The sequence below is a fragment of the Pezoporus wallicus genome, unplaced genomic scaffold (assembly GCF_028554395.1).
Source record: "Pezoporus wallicus isolate ANWC-B61680 ecotype Strahan unplaced genomic scaffold, APGP_CSIRO_Pwel_v1 contig_11493, whole genome shotgun sequence".
Classification (NCBI taxonomy): Eukaryota; Metazoa; Chordata; class Aves; order Psittaciformes; family Psittacidae; genus Pezoporus; species Pezoporus wallicus.
This window is the reverse complement of record NW_026635895.1, coordinates 1,554,895-1,573,282: the sequence shown is the minus strand read 5'-3', so window position 1 is coordinate 1,573,282 and position 18,388 is coordinate 1,554,895. Positions and strand designations below refer to the sequence as shown.

At 47.4% G+C, this 18,388-nt stretch overlaps 1 protein-coding gene across 5 annotated transcripts in view; it reads right to left on the bottom strand.

The window, feature by feature from the left end:
• The window catches only part of EML4 (EMAP like 4), a 122,722-nt gene that overhangs the window by 90,679 nt on the left and 13,655 nt on the right, over nt 1-18,388 (bottom strand). For 4 of the 5 annotated variants that reach the window (XM_057398526.1, XM_057398529.1, XM_057398530.1 and 1 more), the window contains exon 1: nt 4,283-4,402. The exons of the other annotated variant lie outside the window; for it this stretch is intronic. In XM_057398526.1, coding sequence (XP_057254509.1) covers nt 4,283-4,307 — 25 coding nt within the window. In that variant the 5' untranslated portion in view covers nt 4,308-4,402. Of the gene's footprint in view, nt 1-4,282; nt 4,403-18,388 lie in introns of those variants that run through there. 5 annotated transcript variants of the gene reach the window in all.

Sequence of the window (18,388 nt, the reverse complement as noted above, 5' to 3'; positions counted from 1 at the left end):
GATTTTAAGCTTAGGAAAGAACATTTTGCATCTTGAGCAGTGTAATGCCAGCAGATAAAGGTCCCTCAGCGGCCATCTGCCACAACACCTCTTTCTCTAGAGCACTCCAGGCTATGGTAAGTTACAGCCACTTCTACCAAGTCTGTAATAGAAGCCCATTCCTTTACTAACACATCTTCACACAGAGCTTCTTGAACAGCCCCAAACTGCACAAAGATCTCTGCAGTCTCTTAAAAGTCACAAACTTATGAGCTATTGACCAAAACATCAGTAATTCCCATTAGAGAGCATACAAACGTACATCAAGTATTTCTTTAGCATGAAGTCTTCTGCATGCTTGAGCGAGCCCCAGTGAATCCTGCCACAGAGCAGGTTTCTTGTCCACGTGCTCTCAAGCAGCCTGCATTCCCTGCTAGAACAGGCTGACAAGACGCTCCTAAACACGTCGTATCTTCATCTTCAGTTTTACACATCAAAACGTAGGTGCTGAAGTAAACGCCTTTTTCTTTGGGGAAATGGAGAACAGTTGTGCTTATTAATTCAGGGCCCTCAGAAATCTGTTCACTAACAGCAAGCCAGAACAAAATGAGGGCTTCGTCCTGGATCGGGAAGTGAAAAAACCCTTTATTTAAAGGCCAGGTGCATTGTTCCAGCGAAGTGCAAGCCACAAGACTTCAACTGACATTTACTTTGGCAGCCTCACACAACTCAAGATCACCCAATCTGCCTTCAGAAGGGGATCTTGACTTGCCCGCGTTAACGGGACATTGTTCGTTTCCAAGCACGCCAGTTCACACAGACTTGGGTTTCAATAGGGAATGTCACAGATGAAAACCATTTCAATTCCCCTTGGAAGCCAAGCAGCTTTCTGGGAAAGCCGGCAATGTCCTTTGCCTTTTCTCCAGTTAAGGGAACAAAGACGCTGCAGGAGAGGTGGAACCAGCTACACAAGAAACACCGTGAGAGCACACACAATCTTTCTGTCACCTCTAACTCCAAGGACCAACCAACCCTTGTGGCACAATGACACGGGCAAAGCAACAAATACAAAGCGAGGGTGTCTACGCGCAGGGCAGAAAACACAAAAGAAAACTAAAAAGCTCAATTCCCTGACTCCAGAGATAACAAGGGGGAAGACTGTACACAGAGCATACAGAAAACTGCTGCTAAGGAGGAAAAGCAACAAATACCAGCGCTGCTCTTCCACCCAGAAGAGAAAAGACCGAGTTAAGGCATGGAGCTCTTGGAGCAAGCCCAGAGGAGGCCACGGGGATGCTCAGGGGCTGCAGCACCTCCTGTATGGAGACAGGCTGAGAACATTGGGGCTGTTCAGCCTGGAGGAGAGAAGCTGCGTGGAGACCTCAGGGCAGCTTCCAGGGTCTGAAGGGGGCTACAAGGATGCTGGAGAGGGGCTCTTCATCAGGGACTGCAGCGACAGGACAAGGGGTGATGGGTTCAAACTGAAACAGGGCAAGTTCAGGTTGGATCTAAGGCAGAAGCTCTTCCCTGTGAGGGTGCTGAGGCGCTGGCACAGGGTGCCCAGAGAAGCTGTGGCTGCCCCATCCCTGGCAGTGCTCAAGGCCAGGTTGGACACAGGGGCTTGGAGCAAGCTGCTCCAGTGGAAGGTGTCCCTGGCCGTGGCAGGGGTTGGAACTGGATGAGCTTTAAGGTCCCTTCAACCCAAACCACTCTGGGATTCTGTGATTTTAGGATGAGTGAGACAACAACCTTGCCTTGCCGTGGTGCCTGACGTGTCCTGGCACCCTGCAGCAGTGACCCACCAGCTGCAGCATGCATCGGACCTGCCACGGATGCCCAGCTGCTCTCTGAAACCTTTTCTGCTTGCCAAGCCAAAAACCACATTTTGCTGCACTTCCCCGTTTCTTAGGAGCTATCCCACAACTGGTCACAGCCTCGAACCTCAGGATTAGAAACACTTCAGAGGCAGTTGTGTCAAGTCTTCCTACCCTCTCCTATGTAATAATCGACACTAATCACTGCTTATGCAGAGTAAGCTTCATGCAAACGTATTTGGGTGTTTAAGTCTCTGGGCAGGTAACAGAGATGGATGTTCTTCCCATGACTAGAGAATTTTCCTTGAGCTAATTGAAAACAGGCACATTTTGAGTAACGTCTTCTACTGCCAATAGGCTTGCTTGCAGGGAGGCAATGCAGGAGTGATTTATGGGCTGCGAAGATCACGTAAATCTGTCTTCAAGTAAAACGGATCATCTCTGCGTCGAATGAAGTCAAGTACTCAATTAGCAGCACTCTCCACTTCCCACAGTCCCTAGCTAAGCAAGCAGCAGCCACAGCATACCCAGGCCCTTCTCAGAGCTTGTCACACGCCACACAAATGGGTATCGTTTCTATTGAAATGCAGCCAGAAAACCAACGCTCAATTGAAACATTCGTCAAGGAGATGATTTCATGCTTTTCCCAAGTCTTTTGCCATCCCATTTTCACATCACCCTAGCAGTCACCACTTACTCTGTGGCCCAAGGGGAAGGCAATAGTCAAGTCAATGTCCTGGAAACTAGAAGAGCTTTTTCCTCCCTAACAGCTGTTGTAAACCGCCTCTTTTGCCTCTTCCAGCAAGCAGGCTGAATTCAAGTAAAGTTGTAGTTAGTCTCTCTGGAGCCTGTCTCCTAGACAGATACAAGCTCTGAGCACACTGGATCCCTATTTGCACTGCAGCAAGCAAATCAGCATGTGTCAGTGCCTGGGAATACATTCAATAAGAAAATTGTCTGGCATGTTCCCCCCCCCCCCCCCAATGGCAAATTACACTAAATACTTTGGTAACCATATTAAAATCTTAACATCTTTATATTAAAATCTCAAAGAAATTAGAAAAAGACACTTTCTGAATCTGGTCACCATGTGCCAGTCAGACAGCGCTGCCCATGAAGAAAACCTGGCCTTATAAGTCCATTTGCCTACTCCATGCCTAGTGGAAATGGCTGTTTAGTCTTTCAAGGTACATAATATGCCTACATCCTTCAGCAGTTCCTCCCAGGGCCTTAGGGAAGGAGTAGCGTTGATGAGCCCTGGAAGAAGTCAAGTCAGAAAGCAGAAACGTAAGAGGAACGTTGCATTCTTGGCAAGTTAGAGGGAAAAAGTGTCTGTTTTTGTAGAGGGAGAATTCTGCATGCCCATTTTAACTCGCCAACGGTGGACCATGGTGATGAACATCACGCTGTGCACAGCATGGTCCAATGAGGGTCTTTGTCAGCTGCCCCATCATTTGGTAGTAAATCAGTACAAAGACAAGGCATAGCTGAACACAGAAACAGAAAACGTACAGTCTGCACACACTGCTCCTGTCACTTCTTCACAAGTTGTCTGCAGAAAGATTGCTTTGTTTACTCCTGCTGTAAGCAAGGGTTCAAGCCCTGGCATCACATCTGGTTGGAGAGGAGTAGTAACAACGCACTGAACGCTCCCCAAGCCCGCAGCTCTCCATTTCAGCCCTCTACAGTCAGCAAGCTTTCCAGAAGGGTGCGTAGAGCACTTCTTGGCTTGAGCTACATTAGCGCTCGCATCTGAACAGCGAGCTTCAGAAGTCTCAGTACCAAACTTTGGTCTTTGACGGTTAAGAGCGGCATGTACATAAACAGGGGTGGCTCCAGGCAGAAATGGAGGGTCTGCTTTTGAAACGCTGATCCTGCAGGACTTGAGTTCAGAACTCTGGGCTGTCCCCAGCGCAGTCAGAACAGCTGATGTGCAACGACACGCTCGCTTTCAGTCTGATAGCGGCGAGAATTCACGCTCACCAGAAACCCGGCCTACGCGCTCCCCCGAGCACGTGCAGCATGGGAACAGAGGTCAACATCCGCAGCAGGAACAGGACAGGGAAAGGGACCAACCCCAACATGAGCGCTGAAATATGCTGCACAACTGTAATTGCTGTCCAAAAGCTATTCATTTTGAAGGGGTTCTTCCAAATCCATAATCACAGAAAAGCAAATCCTCATCATAAAGCGGTGGAAACCAGCTTTACACAGTCCTAGAGGGAGAATTTGCAGCAGCACGGCTCATTAGGAAGGTATTCTTGCATTAAACACCATTACCAAAGACAAATGTTAACACAATGCCCCAGAAGCACACTGAAAACCATATTATGCCATTAATGATGTACCTACTTAAATTGATCCAGTATCCCTGTGCAGTTGGAGCCAAATGATGGCATTCTGCGTGGTTTTCCCGGTTGCAAGCATTATGAAATCCTATTCCACAAAGCCCATGTTCAACGCTTCCGAACACTGAACCCTATCCTTACCACAATGATTAGGAAGAGGATCCATTTATCCTGCTGCCATCCAGTCCCTTTGACACAGGGCTACTGCAGACCTCAACAGCACTTGCTGCTGCCTTTCCTTCGGAAGCTCTGCCTCTAGCAGGAGAAAGCAAACCAGCACAGATGCTTTGCTGGGAAAGGAACAGAGCTGTGAACAAAGGTTGAGACTGAGCACCCAAACTGCTCCACAGAGGTGTGGCTGCTGCAACCTGAGTTGCGCCACCAAGACTTGACTTCAGCAAACACTGCTTCCTGAACTCAAACAAGCCTTAGACAGAACCAGCTTTTGTTCCAGCAAGAAGCACTTGGGCACAGCCGTGCTCTCAAGGTCACAGGTAGGAAGAGCCATAAGCAAAGCTTTCATGTTCACACCAAGCAAATAGGTATTTCAAGCCCTCCACGCTTAGCTGGATGCAAAGTGCTTGCTTCCAACTGACCACGAAGCAACGTGAACAGATATTGCAGAGGTCCACGGTCTGCTCTATCACACCTCATTTTTAACGTTCTTTACAACCAAATCTGTTCTTTCTTTCATAAAACGAAATTAAAGGTCTCATTTGAATGATTTTGGTAGAAGGAAATGTTGCCTTCAACACAATTTTAAGAGAGAAAATGTATTAACCAGGGACTTTGCTCTCCTTTACGTTAGGAACTCTAATGCTGATGTATATTTGGAAAAGAAGCATTTTTGTATTTGTTAACATTAGGCTACGCAACTGACATCATTATGCTCCCTAAAAACAGTAAAGCACTCTAATTACAAGCACTGCTGTATTTATAGTAATAACAACAAACGCAAAGTCAAAGGGTACAACCATTCCTACAAATGTCACTTACTCTTTTCAGGAGGGCAACAAATTACTGTTGACCAAAACAGACATAAACCCCCCCAGACAAACAGAAACCACAAGGAAAAGCCAGTTTTAACACCAGACGTGATAGGCAAGAGTATATAAAAACCCAAACACAAGCGCTTTAGAAGAGATGCAAAGCATCCTTCTTCGGGATGTAAAGCAAGTTCTGTTAAGGAGGAAGACCATCCCACATCTGCCTGGCAGGGAGGTTTTACACCTCTCTTGACATCAGCTGCCGATGCCTGAAGTTAAATACATGAGACAGGAGGTAAAGTGTTAAAAACAGTAGTTTCTTTCCATTCACCTGTGTATTCGTCCTTCAGTTACCATACAAGGAATATTGATAAGGAAACACCATTTGCAATTGCTGCAGTTATTTTTGCCTCTGAGAAACATACGAGTCGCCACGTCTAATGGCTTGGCAGATTTAACTCCATTGCAGGGTGCACAGTTCTACTTCAGAATACACAACACTACACAAGCATTACAAGAGCAGTTTTGGTAAGACACGGTTCACCGGTGGCTCCTGCATTTGAAAATGCTTTCAAAGCACTTAACACAGGAAAATCACCTTCATGAGCACACAGAGATGAAGAAACCATTGCCAGATTTACTGCCTTCAGAGAGCACGTTCTCCCTCCATGCACACACACACACACGGGCAATGATTAACTCCTGTAATTCAATGCAAACAGTAATAAAAGGTGGTTTCCCACCCCCTCCAAGCAGAGAAGTGGAGCACCTTCCTTTCGCAAGCCTCAGAAAGGTGTATTGAGATAGCACTTTAACAGGAGGCCTCCCCATGCCCAAGAGAGGTTTTCATATCCATTAGACAGACTCTGAAGTGTGGGGTTGCTCCTTGCACACACCTGCACAGGCAGGTTTACACACACACACCCCCCCCCCCCCCCAGTGAAAACTGACTCCAACAAACCTAGTATAAACGCAACAGGCACATAAACTGCTTTGCAGATGTGCTCTGTAAACTCACAGTGAATGAGAAAGGAGCACTCGCCAAGCACATTATTAAGTTCAAAGCCCCTCTGAAAATCCCTTTCATTCCACTTGATGCATACCAAGGGCAACTGGTCAGGATTTAACCTGCCCATCGAAAGCAAAGCTTATTTCATAATCACAACTCATGGAGCATCCTGTGCCCTAAGAGAGGGGCATGGCCACCAGGCACCACCTGCACTGTGTTAGAAGGGTCTCCAATGTGAATTGCCAAAATGAGATGTCAGCAGTCTCAAGGGGCGACAAGGAGTTCCAACCGGACATCAACTGACTTTGGCATTTCTCTTTACTAAGAGAAGAAAGAAATCAAGAGCTGTACTGGAGAACTTCAAGACTGGTTCTACTGCACCAGCCTTTGCTTCAGACTTGTCACTGCATACCCAAGGTGGGAATTCATGGGCTACAGGGCAGATCTCAGCTCCTCACGCAGCTCTTCTCTTGGGATGCCAATGGCTATTAGGAAGCTGGAATCCGGCAGGTGAAGGCAGCGTGGCTCCAGCAGTCACTAATGCCTGGAAGCACTTCAACTATTACTGCCGTTCAGTTTCCAGCCAGCCAGAGCAATTTCTCTTTAATTCTGTTGCTATCCACAGAGCTAAGGGCCCACAACACCTCCACTCGTACTACAGCCTCGTGCCAACTTCTTAAGAGTGGAAGATATTCATATGTTCTTAAGACAAGTGGCTCCTGATGATTTGCCCAAGCAAGAGCTGAGCAACATATAAAAACAAAGGGTTTGGGGGTTTTGTTTTCATAGAATCAACCAGGTTGGAAAAGACCCTTAAGCCCATCAAGCATTTGCTTCTCCCTTTCTGGCATCTGGAGGGATTTAAAACTAAAACCCAATCCAAACCAACAGAACGACTCTGAAATGCACTTGATGCCCCAAAGCACGGGAATTCTGCACTTTCTGAAGCCCAGCTTATTTACTGTAACGCTTCCTACTTCCACTCACACAAATGCCTAAGTCATCTCAACTCTCAGGAGAGTTCCCAGCCTCAGCAGCCTCCCAAGGAGATGCTAATTCTGTGAGAAAAAGGATAAGGAAAGAAGAGTGGGTGGGAGTATTTCCTTTTCCTTGGATTTAGCTGTGCCGAGTGTTCATTGTTCACAGGACATGTTCTACCTTTCCATTGCCTCATACGCTTCCCCCACCCCTTTTTTCTTCCTGGATCCCTTGGAGACGAGCACGAAGATAAAGCAATCTATTTTCTTCCACGTACTTAAAGCATTGCCCAATTCTGGATTTAGATTCTCTATCAAGGTCCTCTTTTTATCTATAAACTCATGTCTGTCCTGCCCCCTTCCTTCACGAATTAAGACACTAAGCCTCTGTTAATCCTCTTAGTGCCACGTCCTTGTCTCCTTGTTGCTCCCTCGTGCTGCTTTATCAATCAGGCTGCTCTGCATGTCCTTATAAACCTGCCTGGTCTTAACCAAACCAAGTAACTGCCTATTCCCAAATGGCTTCTGCCATCTCAGCACATGGCTCACGCTGACAGTAACACACACACACACACATCTGGAACAGAGCAACCCTGTTACCCTTAAACCCTACCAGAATCCCTTGGCAAGCCGGTCACAACACTTTGCTGTGCTGCAGTGCACCAGCCTGAGCATCTTTTTACTCCACATCCCAGCGCCTGACAGCAACTCATTCTTGTGAGTCCAAAACCCTTCATTCCCCTGCAGAACCAGAGCACCTACCCCCACAGCCCCACCTGATTTTTTTCCTTTATCTACTGATAAAGGAATTCTTTCACTTACTTGCTATTTTTGCGAGGTGACGCATTACTGAGTAGACCATCTGCTCCACAGTCTTACCACCCCTCTGATTTCCTTCCCATACATTTGTCTGAGGTATTTTATGGCTTGCTGTATTGCTTTCACTAGGGTTGAATTCCCCTTTCCTGAAGAGCCTTGGTGTTGCAGCCCGTCTTCCTGCTTCCCTTCTGTCCTTCCCTCTAGCCATATATATCCTTTCTGAGACCGGATGGTACTTCAACTTTTGTGACCTACATTTAACCATCCAGGTTTCTTTGCTTCCCACGTCAAATCGCTGATGGCACACTTGTGTCTGAATGGGGAGGAGGGCAGGAATTACATCCTTCCTCCACAGATTCACAGGGCCTGTTTGGGCACGGCATTAGTCACCACTTCAGCAGTACTCCTGCACATTACACTTAGGAAAACAGCTAAAAAAAAACCCTCTCCTATGTAAAAAAAAAGACAAATATCAGGGCTTGGCTTCTTTGTCTATCACAAAGATTTTCCACTGCTAGCTAATCTTCTCCCACTTTAAATACAGGAGGGGGAGATGGAAGAGGAAGAGCTTTCTAAAGATGTTCACCGAGTTCCATTGTTTTTCCCGGGATAGCTGGTACATCCGAGTTGAAATAATTACCACTGATGCAGCAGGACTTGGCCAGCCCCAGTCGGCTGCCTCTGTACTGACAGCACCCGAAAGGCAGGCGCTCAGGACTGCAGAACCTGTTAGAGCACGTTGTGCAGCTTTGCTCATCCTTCCGGCTCGGGAAGTGCTTCCAAAAATCCAGTAAACGCCTTTTAATGCAGAACTGTATGAAACAGTTCTTATACTGGCAAAAAGAAGACCCCAAACCTTCCTCCTTCATACTCAGAGGAGTAGGAAACACAGAGCAGCGTGACACAGAAAGGAAATGTGCTGTTCAAAAGTAGAGGATTTATGACCTTACGGCTAACTGGGATTATGGATGAGAAACGGCTCCATCTCCTAGAAGCAAAACCAAATTAAACATCAAAAAAAAAAAGGCAGAAACCCAATTATGCCTCTGATACTCTTGGTATCAGTAATTAGTTAAGGCAGGGAACATTCACTGTGTGGACAGAGGCTATTTATTTAGTTTTAAAAGAGTCTGTACCCTACATAGAAAAGATGGAGGTGACACGGTCCTGTGGTGGGGGTTGGAACTGGATGATCTTGAGGTCCTTTCAAGCCCAAACCATTCTGTGATTCTAGGATTCAAGAGCAATGGGCTCACAATTAAGTCCCTTATAATCTGATGTAAAATTCAAGCCACAGGAAAAAAAAACAGCTGTCGATTTATATGTATTTAATTTAACTGTAGACTAGTAAAGATCAACAGCGTATCAAATGCTCATCAGGTACAGCATCATTTCTAGGGGTTTGGGGTTTTCAATACAGCAGGATTTTAATATAGTTTAACAGAGTATTAACTGTAACTTCAGACCCTGGATCTGAAATCCTTTCATTCTTTAGGGACAAAGAGCAATTTTGCACTTTTAAGCCTACTGTGTGAACTGCACTCCAGTTCCCATTTTGATTCAAGTAGAGAAAACAGTACCACAAGATAACCTCACTACTGCCTGCTGATTCCCTACTACAACGCAGTATTTGCAGTGGGTTTCCAACAGACCGGCCTCTCGAGTTGGATGAGTTTGGGTATTCGTACACATTGGTTTTCCCATGCTCTCACCCCAAGAAATGCCCGACACGGATCAGAGCAACAAGCACCGGACAGACAGAAGGAGCTGGGGAGTTTACACACAAGGTTTACAGCCAGCTAACACCTGGTTGAAGAGAAACGGGAGAAGCACCAGCATGGAGCAATGATGGACCACACAAAGCAAGGTCCAGACGAGCGGACGGATGCCTCAGAAGCATAATACCTGCTTGGAAACAGCACACCCAAACTTGTGTGTGTGTGCAAGTGCCTCTCTTCACAGATAGGAATTACCTTTTCATTGCTTTCTGGTCTCAGTAACGCCACTATTTTTACTCTGCACCTAAAAGATCACAATGAGAAAGGGAGCAGAAGCTAAACGAGTCTCAGACATTGGAGCTGACAGTTCATTTATGGACTGATACTTTAAAGCCAAGCTTTAAATGTTCAGGGTCAATAGCCATTTAGCCTGCTGGAGCAACCATTTATGCTCCTTTTTTAACTACACTGAAGCAAACCACAAACCTGACCAAAGCAGAGAACAAAAATATTATCCTACAACTAAAGCAAAACAGAGAAGAGGAATGTGCAGTTATTTTTAGGCACCTCTGCAGAAGTTGTACAAGAGATTTCATACTGCAGTCCCTTTAGTCAGCTTGCAAGTACATGCAATAATGCGTAATCACTATTTGAAGGATGCATTTATTGCTGCATGTCCAGGAGCTGCAATCAAGGCTCTAGGAAGAGAATTAAGACATGATTTCAGATCAGTCCTGTTACAGCAAGTCAAAAGGAAGCTCGCACTGAGTCTTACCACGAAGCAGGTTCATTTTGCTCCACTGCCAACATAAAAGGATATTAACAGCCATATTTCATTGTCTCAAACATCAACAAGCACAATAACCCATTCACCTTGGAAAAGCTACGAGAACACCTTCTTTACAATCCTTCTCCTCCCTCAACAGCGAGCTGAGGGCTAGAATCACTTCAGTGTCAGTGATCTCCTGCATCTTGTACGCAACTCCCGAGCTGCTTTTTGTCCTGCCCTGTAAACAAGCAGCAAGACTCCACCATACCCAAAACAAGCAACTTAATAAAGCCCAGGCTTCCAAAACTGCCAGGACACTCCCATATGATAGCGCTTGTCAAAAAAACAAGCCAACAGAAACCCCCCATCAGCCCCAAATTCCCAGCCTGCTCCGCAATCAGCTTCATGCATTATACATCCATTCTGCCATTCCCTTCCCTGGGGAGCAAAGAAACTCAAGTAAGTACAAGGACACCTCGACAGTCTTTCCAGAAGGCACTTACTTAATTCTTCCAGGGCTCATGGCAAAACAATCCAACTCAAAACACTGTATCTGAGTTAGAATCACAGAATCAGCTGGGTTGGAAAAGCCCTTTAAGCTCATGCAGTCCAACCATTCCCCAGCATTGCCAATGCCACCACTCACCCATAGCACCAAGGGCCTTGTCTATATGGCCTGTGAACGCTATTTGGTGCTGATACAGGCCAGGATGCTGGGGGCTTCTTGGCTGCCTGGGCACACAGGGCTCAGGTTCAGCTCTGTGAATCAGCATCCCCAGGTACTTTCCCCATAAGCAGCTTCCAGTTTCTCTTCCCCAAGCCTGGAGTAAGGATGGGGTAAGGAGTTAGATAAAGCTAACACTGCTCCTTCTCCACACGGACAAACCATCAGCCTTTTCATTCAGCAAGAAACTGCTGACAAACCTCTTCTGCCTGGAGACATCGGAAGCCACCCCTCACCTGCACCATTTGCTAACATTCACAGAGTCTTTCCTAACTGCAGTGTAATCTGCCCCTCAAGTGCAGATCCTCCTTGGGTTTAAAACACTACCTGAAAACAGGCAAGTTCTTCTGCTACACGAACGCAGCCTTCTCCTATGAGCTACGAACACAACAGGAACTGTTTCCGTGGATGTGCAGCACGGGTGTTTGTTGAAAGAAGCAAAACTTGTCAATAGTCTTTAGAGAACGCAGGACACACGTTCTCGCCCAACACGTTATTTTAAGCTGGCTGAAAGCTGATGCAACACACAAATGCACCTCTTCCTGTTTCATTTGTAGCATAGGGATCCAGCTCCCTACAGCCCCAAGCTATACCAAGGGAGTATTAGGATAATCTTCCAGTAAGGAAGAATTCCGCATGCTTAACAGACAGGGTAATTACCACTGCCCTCACAGTACGTGTAATTGTACTTGGCTACAGATGGTTAAACACGGATGCATTCACGCACTCACCGTCTGACTTTCAAGCCCCATACAGAGAAATCCATATGTTATAACTAGGTTACTGGTAGCATAAATGGTAAAGGCTTATTTGTGTCTCAGCTTCACGCAGCTGAATCATTAACAGCAGAAACCCGTAAGACAATACAAACATGGGAATTCCTTGCAATTCCTCACAGAAACCTGCCTGGAACAGAACAGAACGCAATGCAATTTCCTAGCTCCGGGAGCAAGGAAAGCCCGTGTGTTGAGGTGGGATGCTGTGACCCCAACACATCCCACCAGCAAAGAGGAAGACGCTGCCTGCTGCTGCCAGCAAGATGCTTTAAGCACCTGCCAGTCTGAATTTCACCTGCAGGCGCACAGAGCGCAGATCAGGCTTCAGCCAGCGTTTTAAATCTGCAAGAGGAAAAAGCGTTCCAGACGGTAGCAGGAACTTCTGCATTTCTCTTCTGCTTTCAACCACAGCTAGACGAGCTCCAGGCAACATGCAGAGAGGGATGGGAGGGAACCAAACCAAAACTCTGAAGAACATTACATTTCACCATAACACCACCAGCACACATCCTCCATCACGCAAACGAGGTGCAAGTGGATAGCTCCCCCTTCTTCCCAGCATTTAACAGCAGATAGTTTTAGGAGAGCAAGTACTCCTCAAGGTATGGAGAACAGGCTCCTCCTACTCAAAGGCATTCTCTTTCTTGTAAGTCCTGCTGCTGGCATCAGTCAATACATCCGACACCTTGAATAATGGTGCTTCATAATCCTGGATTTGTGGAAGGAAGAAGAGGGGAAAGAGGAGGGACCATTTAAATGGTGGCTATGAAGGTGGAGACTCCCTTTTCAGAGAGCGTCCCATGGAAAAGACAAGGGGTGACGGGCACAGGTCACTCCTGGGGAGATTCCCACTGGATGCACGAGAAAAGAGTTCACACTGAGAACAACCAGCCATTGGAGTAATGTTCCCAGAGGAGCGGTGACTCCCTAGCATTGGACACTGCTAAGATCTGGCTGGACAAGGTGCTGGGACATGGAGTCTAAGCCATGCTTTGCCTGGAAAGGTTGGACCCAATGATCCTTGGGGTTCCTTCCAACCTGGGATTCTACTATTCCATGATTCCATGCTTCCAGCTAGCTCAAGTGTTCAAGAGTAAAAGGTTGGTGCATCCCCAGCCTCCTTTCTGGACACAAGCGTCTCTAGTACCATGCCCAGCTGTGTAAACTCATTCATTCATGTAAATCCATGGGAATCTCAGGATTTCCAAACCCACTGCAAGAACTCCTCCAAGACTTTGGGTTTGGTTTGCTTTTCACAAGAGCTGTTTGGAGACCGGGCTTCACACTGGTTTACTGCGACCTTCAAACTCATTGAACCAACACCTGGGACAAAACCAAATCACATGCACATTTGCAATAACCAGTTTTTATTCACTTCCATTAACACCAACTCAGATCTCTGCCACCAAATGTTCCTTTGTGGGTGATGTTCTGACCACTGCACTCAATATAGAAAGCCCTTTCCCTCCTTGGGCATGCAAAACTCAGCTGGAGCAGGACCCTGAGTAACACGGCCAGTGCTCCAGGGCTGGACCAGATGACCTCCAGCGGGTCCAACCTACGTTTTTCAGTGATTCTCTGATCTATTCTAGGAGGGCACGCATGGTATAGGGTTACAAATGTAATAGACCAGCAAGCCAAAACGCACTGCCGGCCAAAAAGCAAGAATAGCAAATACTACTCTACAGTCTTCTGACATGCCCTCGTCAGCCAATGCTCCAAAATGCCAGGTCAAAACCCATGGGCAAGGGGAAGGAAAAGAAGAGGAAACCAGAAATGCAGATACACAGCTTTTCTGACACATCTCTACAAAAGAGCTGCTACCTTAAATACAGCAGATGATGGCCTTTTGTGGCTCAACAGTCACAGGTAGCACAGATGCATGACCTGGCTTGCAGGGGAACAAACAACTGGGACAAAAGGCAGCTGTTCTGAAATGGAAATCCTCTTTTCAAGATGCTGTCTGCTGGCTTATTCCCACTAGAACCTCCTCTGAAGGTGTAATTCAATGAGCAGAGATTGCGGGAGCTGGGCCTGGTTAGCTCAGAGAGATCAGACGAAGGGGGGATCTCATCAATGCAGGTGCCAGGAGGATGGGTGAAAGACACTGGGGAAGAAACGTGCTCGCAGAGAAGCATCTCCTAGCACCAAAGGCACCACAAACACCCGTAATAAACAGCCCAGTGAAAAGAGACTTCCTGCAACAAACTGTCCTCCACTGTAAACGTCCCCGAGAGCCATGTTTGGGAATTGAGAGCACTGGGAGAGAAATTCATCTGCTGTTCACCAGAGTCCCAGCAAGCAGAGCGGATATGGCCGGCTGGGCTCTGGGTGCATGCGGTGAAAAGGCTTCAGTGAAGCCTGCTGTGATGACTTTGACTGATGTTAGCAGGCAGTGCTCACCACAGAGAGCCTGCTAAGGGGAACAGGGCAAGAGATGGGTCATGCCCATGCCCGAGTTTAACTTGGGAGAGGACAGAAGTATTCCACCTTTTTGAGGAATATGAAACCAGTCTGCTCTATACATAGAATATAGGAATAATTATTGCTTTTTTGTTAATAAGCATTATTTAAGATGCTGTGTCTAAAGCACACATTCGCTTTATCACAGAGTCAACCAGGCTGGAAAAGCCCTTTAAGCTCATCCAGCCCAACCATTCCCAGCGCTGCCAAGGCCACCACTGACCCATGTCCCCAAGTGCCACATCTATATGTTTTCTGAATACTTCCAAGGACGGTGCCTGCAGCCCTGCCCTGGGCAGCCTGTTCCAATGCCTGAGCACCCTCTGGGTCAGGAATTGTTCCTCAGCTCCATCTAAACCTGCCCTGGGGCAGCTGGAGGCTGTTTCCTCTTGTCCCATCCCTTGTTCCTTGGGAGCAGATCCCAGCCCCTCCTGGCTCCATCCTCCTCTCAGGCAGTTGTAGGGAGCCATCAGGTCCCCCCTGAGCCTTCTCTTCTCCACACTGAACCCCCCCCAGTGCAGGCTCACCAGTGCCCAGCACAGGGGCACAGTCAGTGGAGTTCACTGCGCAGACTGGAACCCGGCCATAGCTCAGGCTGCCTGCAGGTAGAAACAAGAGGAACCCACACTGCTGAAAGGTTTAGGTGCCAGCAGAACCTGGAGACTCGATGGGAGCCAGGAATAAGCTGGCTCTCACACCCCCTTATCTTGCAGCTTCCCGTGACTCCAAGGACACTCCTCATCTCCTCTCTTGAAAACGCTGTTTTCATTTGAAAACAGCTCTTCTGAAGAGTTTTGTTCTCACTGATAGCCTGGGGGGAAAAGGAAGGGAGATAGGAGAAAACAGGCTTCTCCAGAATTACACACATTCACTCACTCCATGCTGCTTTAAGCTGTGAGCATTTGGAAACAAGGAGTCCACAGCCAAAGCAAGGAGACTGCGGTGACCAGGCTTGGGTGAAAGCAACTTCACAAGTTAAAACACTGGAGAGCTTAGCACTAAAAGGTCTGTATGTAGGAAGTCGAGGTGGAGAGACACTGCAGAGCAGGCACCCAACCACTAATGTCATCTGGAAAACACAGCCTCCATCTTAAGGGGTTTTGCATGAGCTGCACAGTTACTGGCATGGTGCATTGATCCATGTGAGAACCAAAAAAATCACAAGAAAAGAATGGAAAAAGAGGGGGGAAATTCAGAAGGTTCCTCATTTTGCTGGCCAAAACGCTGTGTTCGGAGACATTCACTACTCAGAGCAGCCTGAGGAGAAGGGCTTGGGCATGCTGGTCAATGAGAAACTGAACATGAGCCCCTTCAATGTGTGCTGGGCTGCATCAACAGCAGCATGAGCAGCACGTCAGGGAGGTGAGGCTGCCCCTCTGCTCTGCTGGGACCCCACTTACAGCACTGCGTGCAGTGCTGGCATCCTCAGCATACGGAGCTGTTGGAGCAGCAGCGATGCAGAGAAACTGCTCCATGAAGAAACTCGCTGTATCACAAGGTTGTGTCAGTCAACAATACTTGAGATTTTTGTGCAATGCATCATCTGATCTTTCAACACATGCTGCTTACTGCAATCGCCTGTGGCGACCCAGGCTCTGAAGACAGACTGCGCACTATTTGCATAGCACAAAGAACTACCACGTATTAAAACCTCACTTTGGTAACCAGTTCTGCTCTGCAGGAAAGGCCGGCGTGGATCTCACCTGGAATAACGGGTGGTATTTCCACAACTAATCTTTACTTCTTCAAGTGGAGAAAAGCCACCTCTGCCACCTCCCTTCAGGAAGGCATTGACAGCGGTCTGGAATAGCTCCCAGCACACCCTCTCCTCCATGCACCTTTTCACCTGGGTTAATGCGATATATTAATTAAGGTTTAAGCGTTTACCTAGAGACACAGTGCTGCCTTTTGCCTCGCATTTCCCCTGAAGAAACGCCATTTCTTTGGTGGAAGCATACACTGGGCAACCACACCTCCTGTTTTGCTCCCGTCTAATCCTGGCCTCTTCCCTCGTGGTACTGCAGAAATAGCCCTGGGCAGAAGGTTCTGTACTCCAGAAGCTATTTCACTTGAGCTGCACTTTTCCACAAAGATGCTGCTTTTTTGGGAGATCAAGCTGCATAGATCAAGCCGATTCCTCTGCAAGCAGACATAGTTACAGCATCGGCTAAAATGGATGGTTTTAGAATGTTCAGATCTCATTCCTGTTCACATTTGCTGTATAAAGGACGTGCCACAGAACTCTGCTTTCTTACATTGCGTAAAGAAAACCCCATTCTGCAGGCATAACCAGCTAGCAATTCACTAAAGCACATGAAGAAGCTCTTTACTCGCTGACCATTTGGAAGTCACTGGGGCAAGCTTAGAAAGTCCTAAATGTCACAAGGCTCTGAAAGACTTCTGAAACACTGTTATAACTGTGTGAGGAAGAAGCAAATAAAAAGTAATAGTACCAAAAAGCAAGGAAAACACCAATCGACATGGATAGTTAAGAACTGCACTGATTGTCCTGAGCTACCTTCAGATATCCTATCATAAAGAATAAGCAAACAAAAACTAGTAAGGACCTGAAGCATGATTCAGGCACTGCCCATGGGGATCAAGAAAGAGCAGCCTGCCCAGGACAGGAGGGTGATAGCACCAGAGGATTCCTACAAACCATGGCTGAAGCAAGAGACCGCAGATACAGGAACAGTGAAGACACCACTAACTATAATGATACCCCACTTGCAGCACTCTGTGCACTGCTGGTGTTACCAACATAAGAAGGACTTGGAGCTGTTGGAGCAAGCCCAGAGGAGGCCACGAGGATGCTCAGGGGCTGCAGCACCTCCCATATGGAGACAGGCTGAGAACATTGGGGCTGCTTAGCCTGGAGGAGAGAAGCTGCGTGGAGACCTCAGAGCAGCTTCCAGTGTCTGAAGGGGGCTGCAAGGATGCTGGAGAGGGGCTCTTCATCAGGGACTGCAGTGACAGGACAAGGGGTGATGGGTTCAGACTGAAACAGGGGAAGCTCAGGTTGGATCTAAGGCAGAAGCTCTTCCCTGGGAGGGTGCTGAGGCGCTGGCACAGGGTGCCCAGAGGAGCTGTGGCTGCCCCATCCCTGGCAGTGCTCAAGGCCAGGTTGGACACAGGCGCTTGGAGCAAGCTGCTCTAGTGGAAGGGGTCCCTGCCTGTGGAAGGGGTTGTAACTGGATGAGCTTTAGGGTCCTTTCCAACCCAGACCAGTCTGGGATTCTATAACCTAAAGCTGCATCTCTCTTACCTTACCGTGAAAGTGCAGCTGCAGTTACTGAGGCAGGATATTTAACAGCTGCCAAAGGACTACAAACCAAAACCGAGCTGGGAGGTAGAAAGCACTCACAGCTTAACACACAGCTCCTCTTTAAGGCTTACTCAAAAGGGAGCAGAAAGAGAAACACAGTACGACTGCACAAGATGACACACAGCAACAACAAGAGCATGCTATCTAGCAGCAGAGCTGCACTACCCCATCGCAATTACATCTAGGCTATATGGTCACTTCCTAAACCAACAAAAGCAGCAGCACCAGAAAGCACTCAAGTACAACCAAAGAGAAGTTTTCTACTAGTTGTGTTGATGCATGTGGGTTCAAAGAACTCCCTCAGTGATAGAGCAGACACAATATACACACCCCGCATGTGAAACAGGCAAGGAATCATTCACTTGAGCACCACAGAACAGAAATATCAGCTGTAAGAGAGCGGATCTGATGCTCTGCTTCCTCCTGGGCTTCCTGTCGTAGGTGGGTGATGGCTGCAGTAAAAGCCCTTGGAGAAAAGAGACGTGTCAGACAAAACCAAAGCACAGTGATGAACAGAAGTGGAACGCACCCGAGAGTGTCAAAGCTCACCACCACATGCTCTACATCAAGCAAGCACAGCTCTGTTCTGCAAATCCAAGCCGTGGCCTATTTCCACAGTTAAAATGCATGAACCACTCTGCAAGGCAAAGAGGCCAAAACTGACCCACCACATGCAAGAGC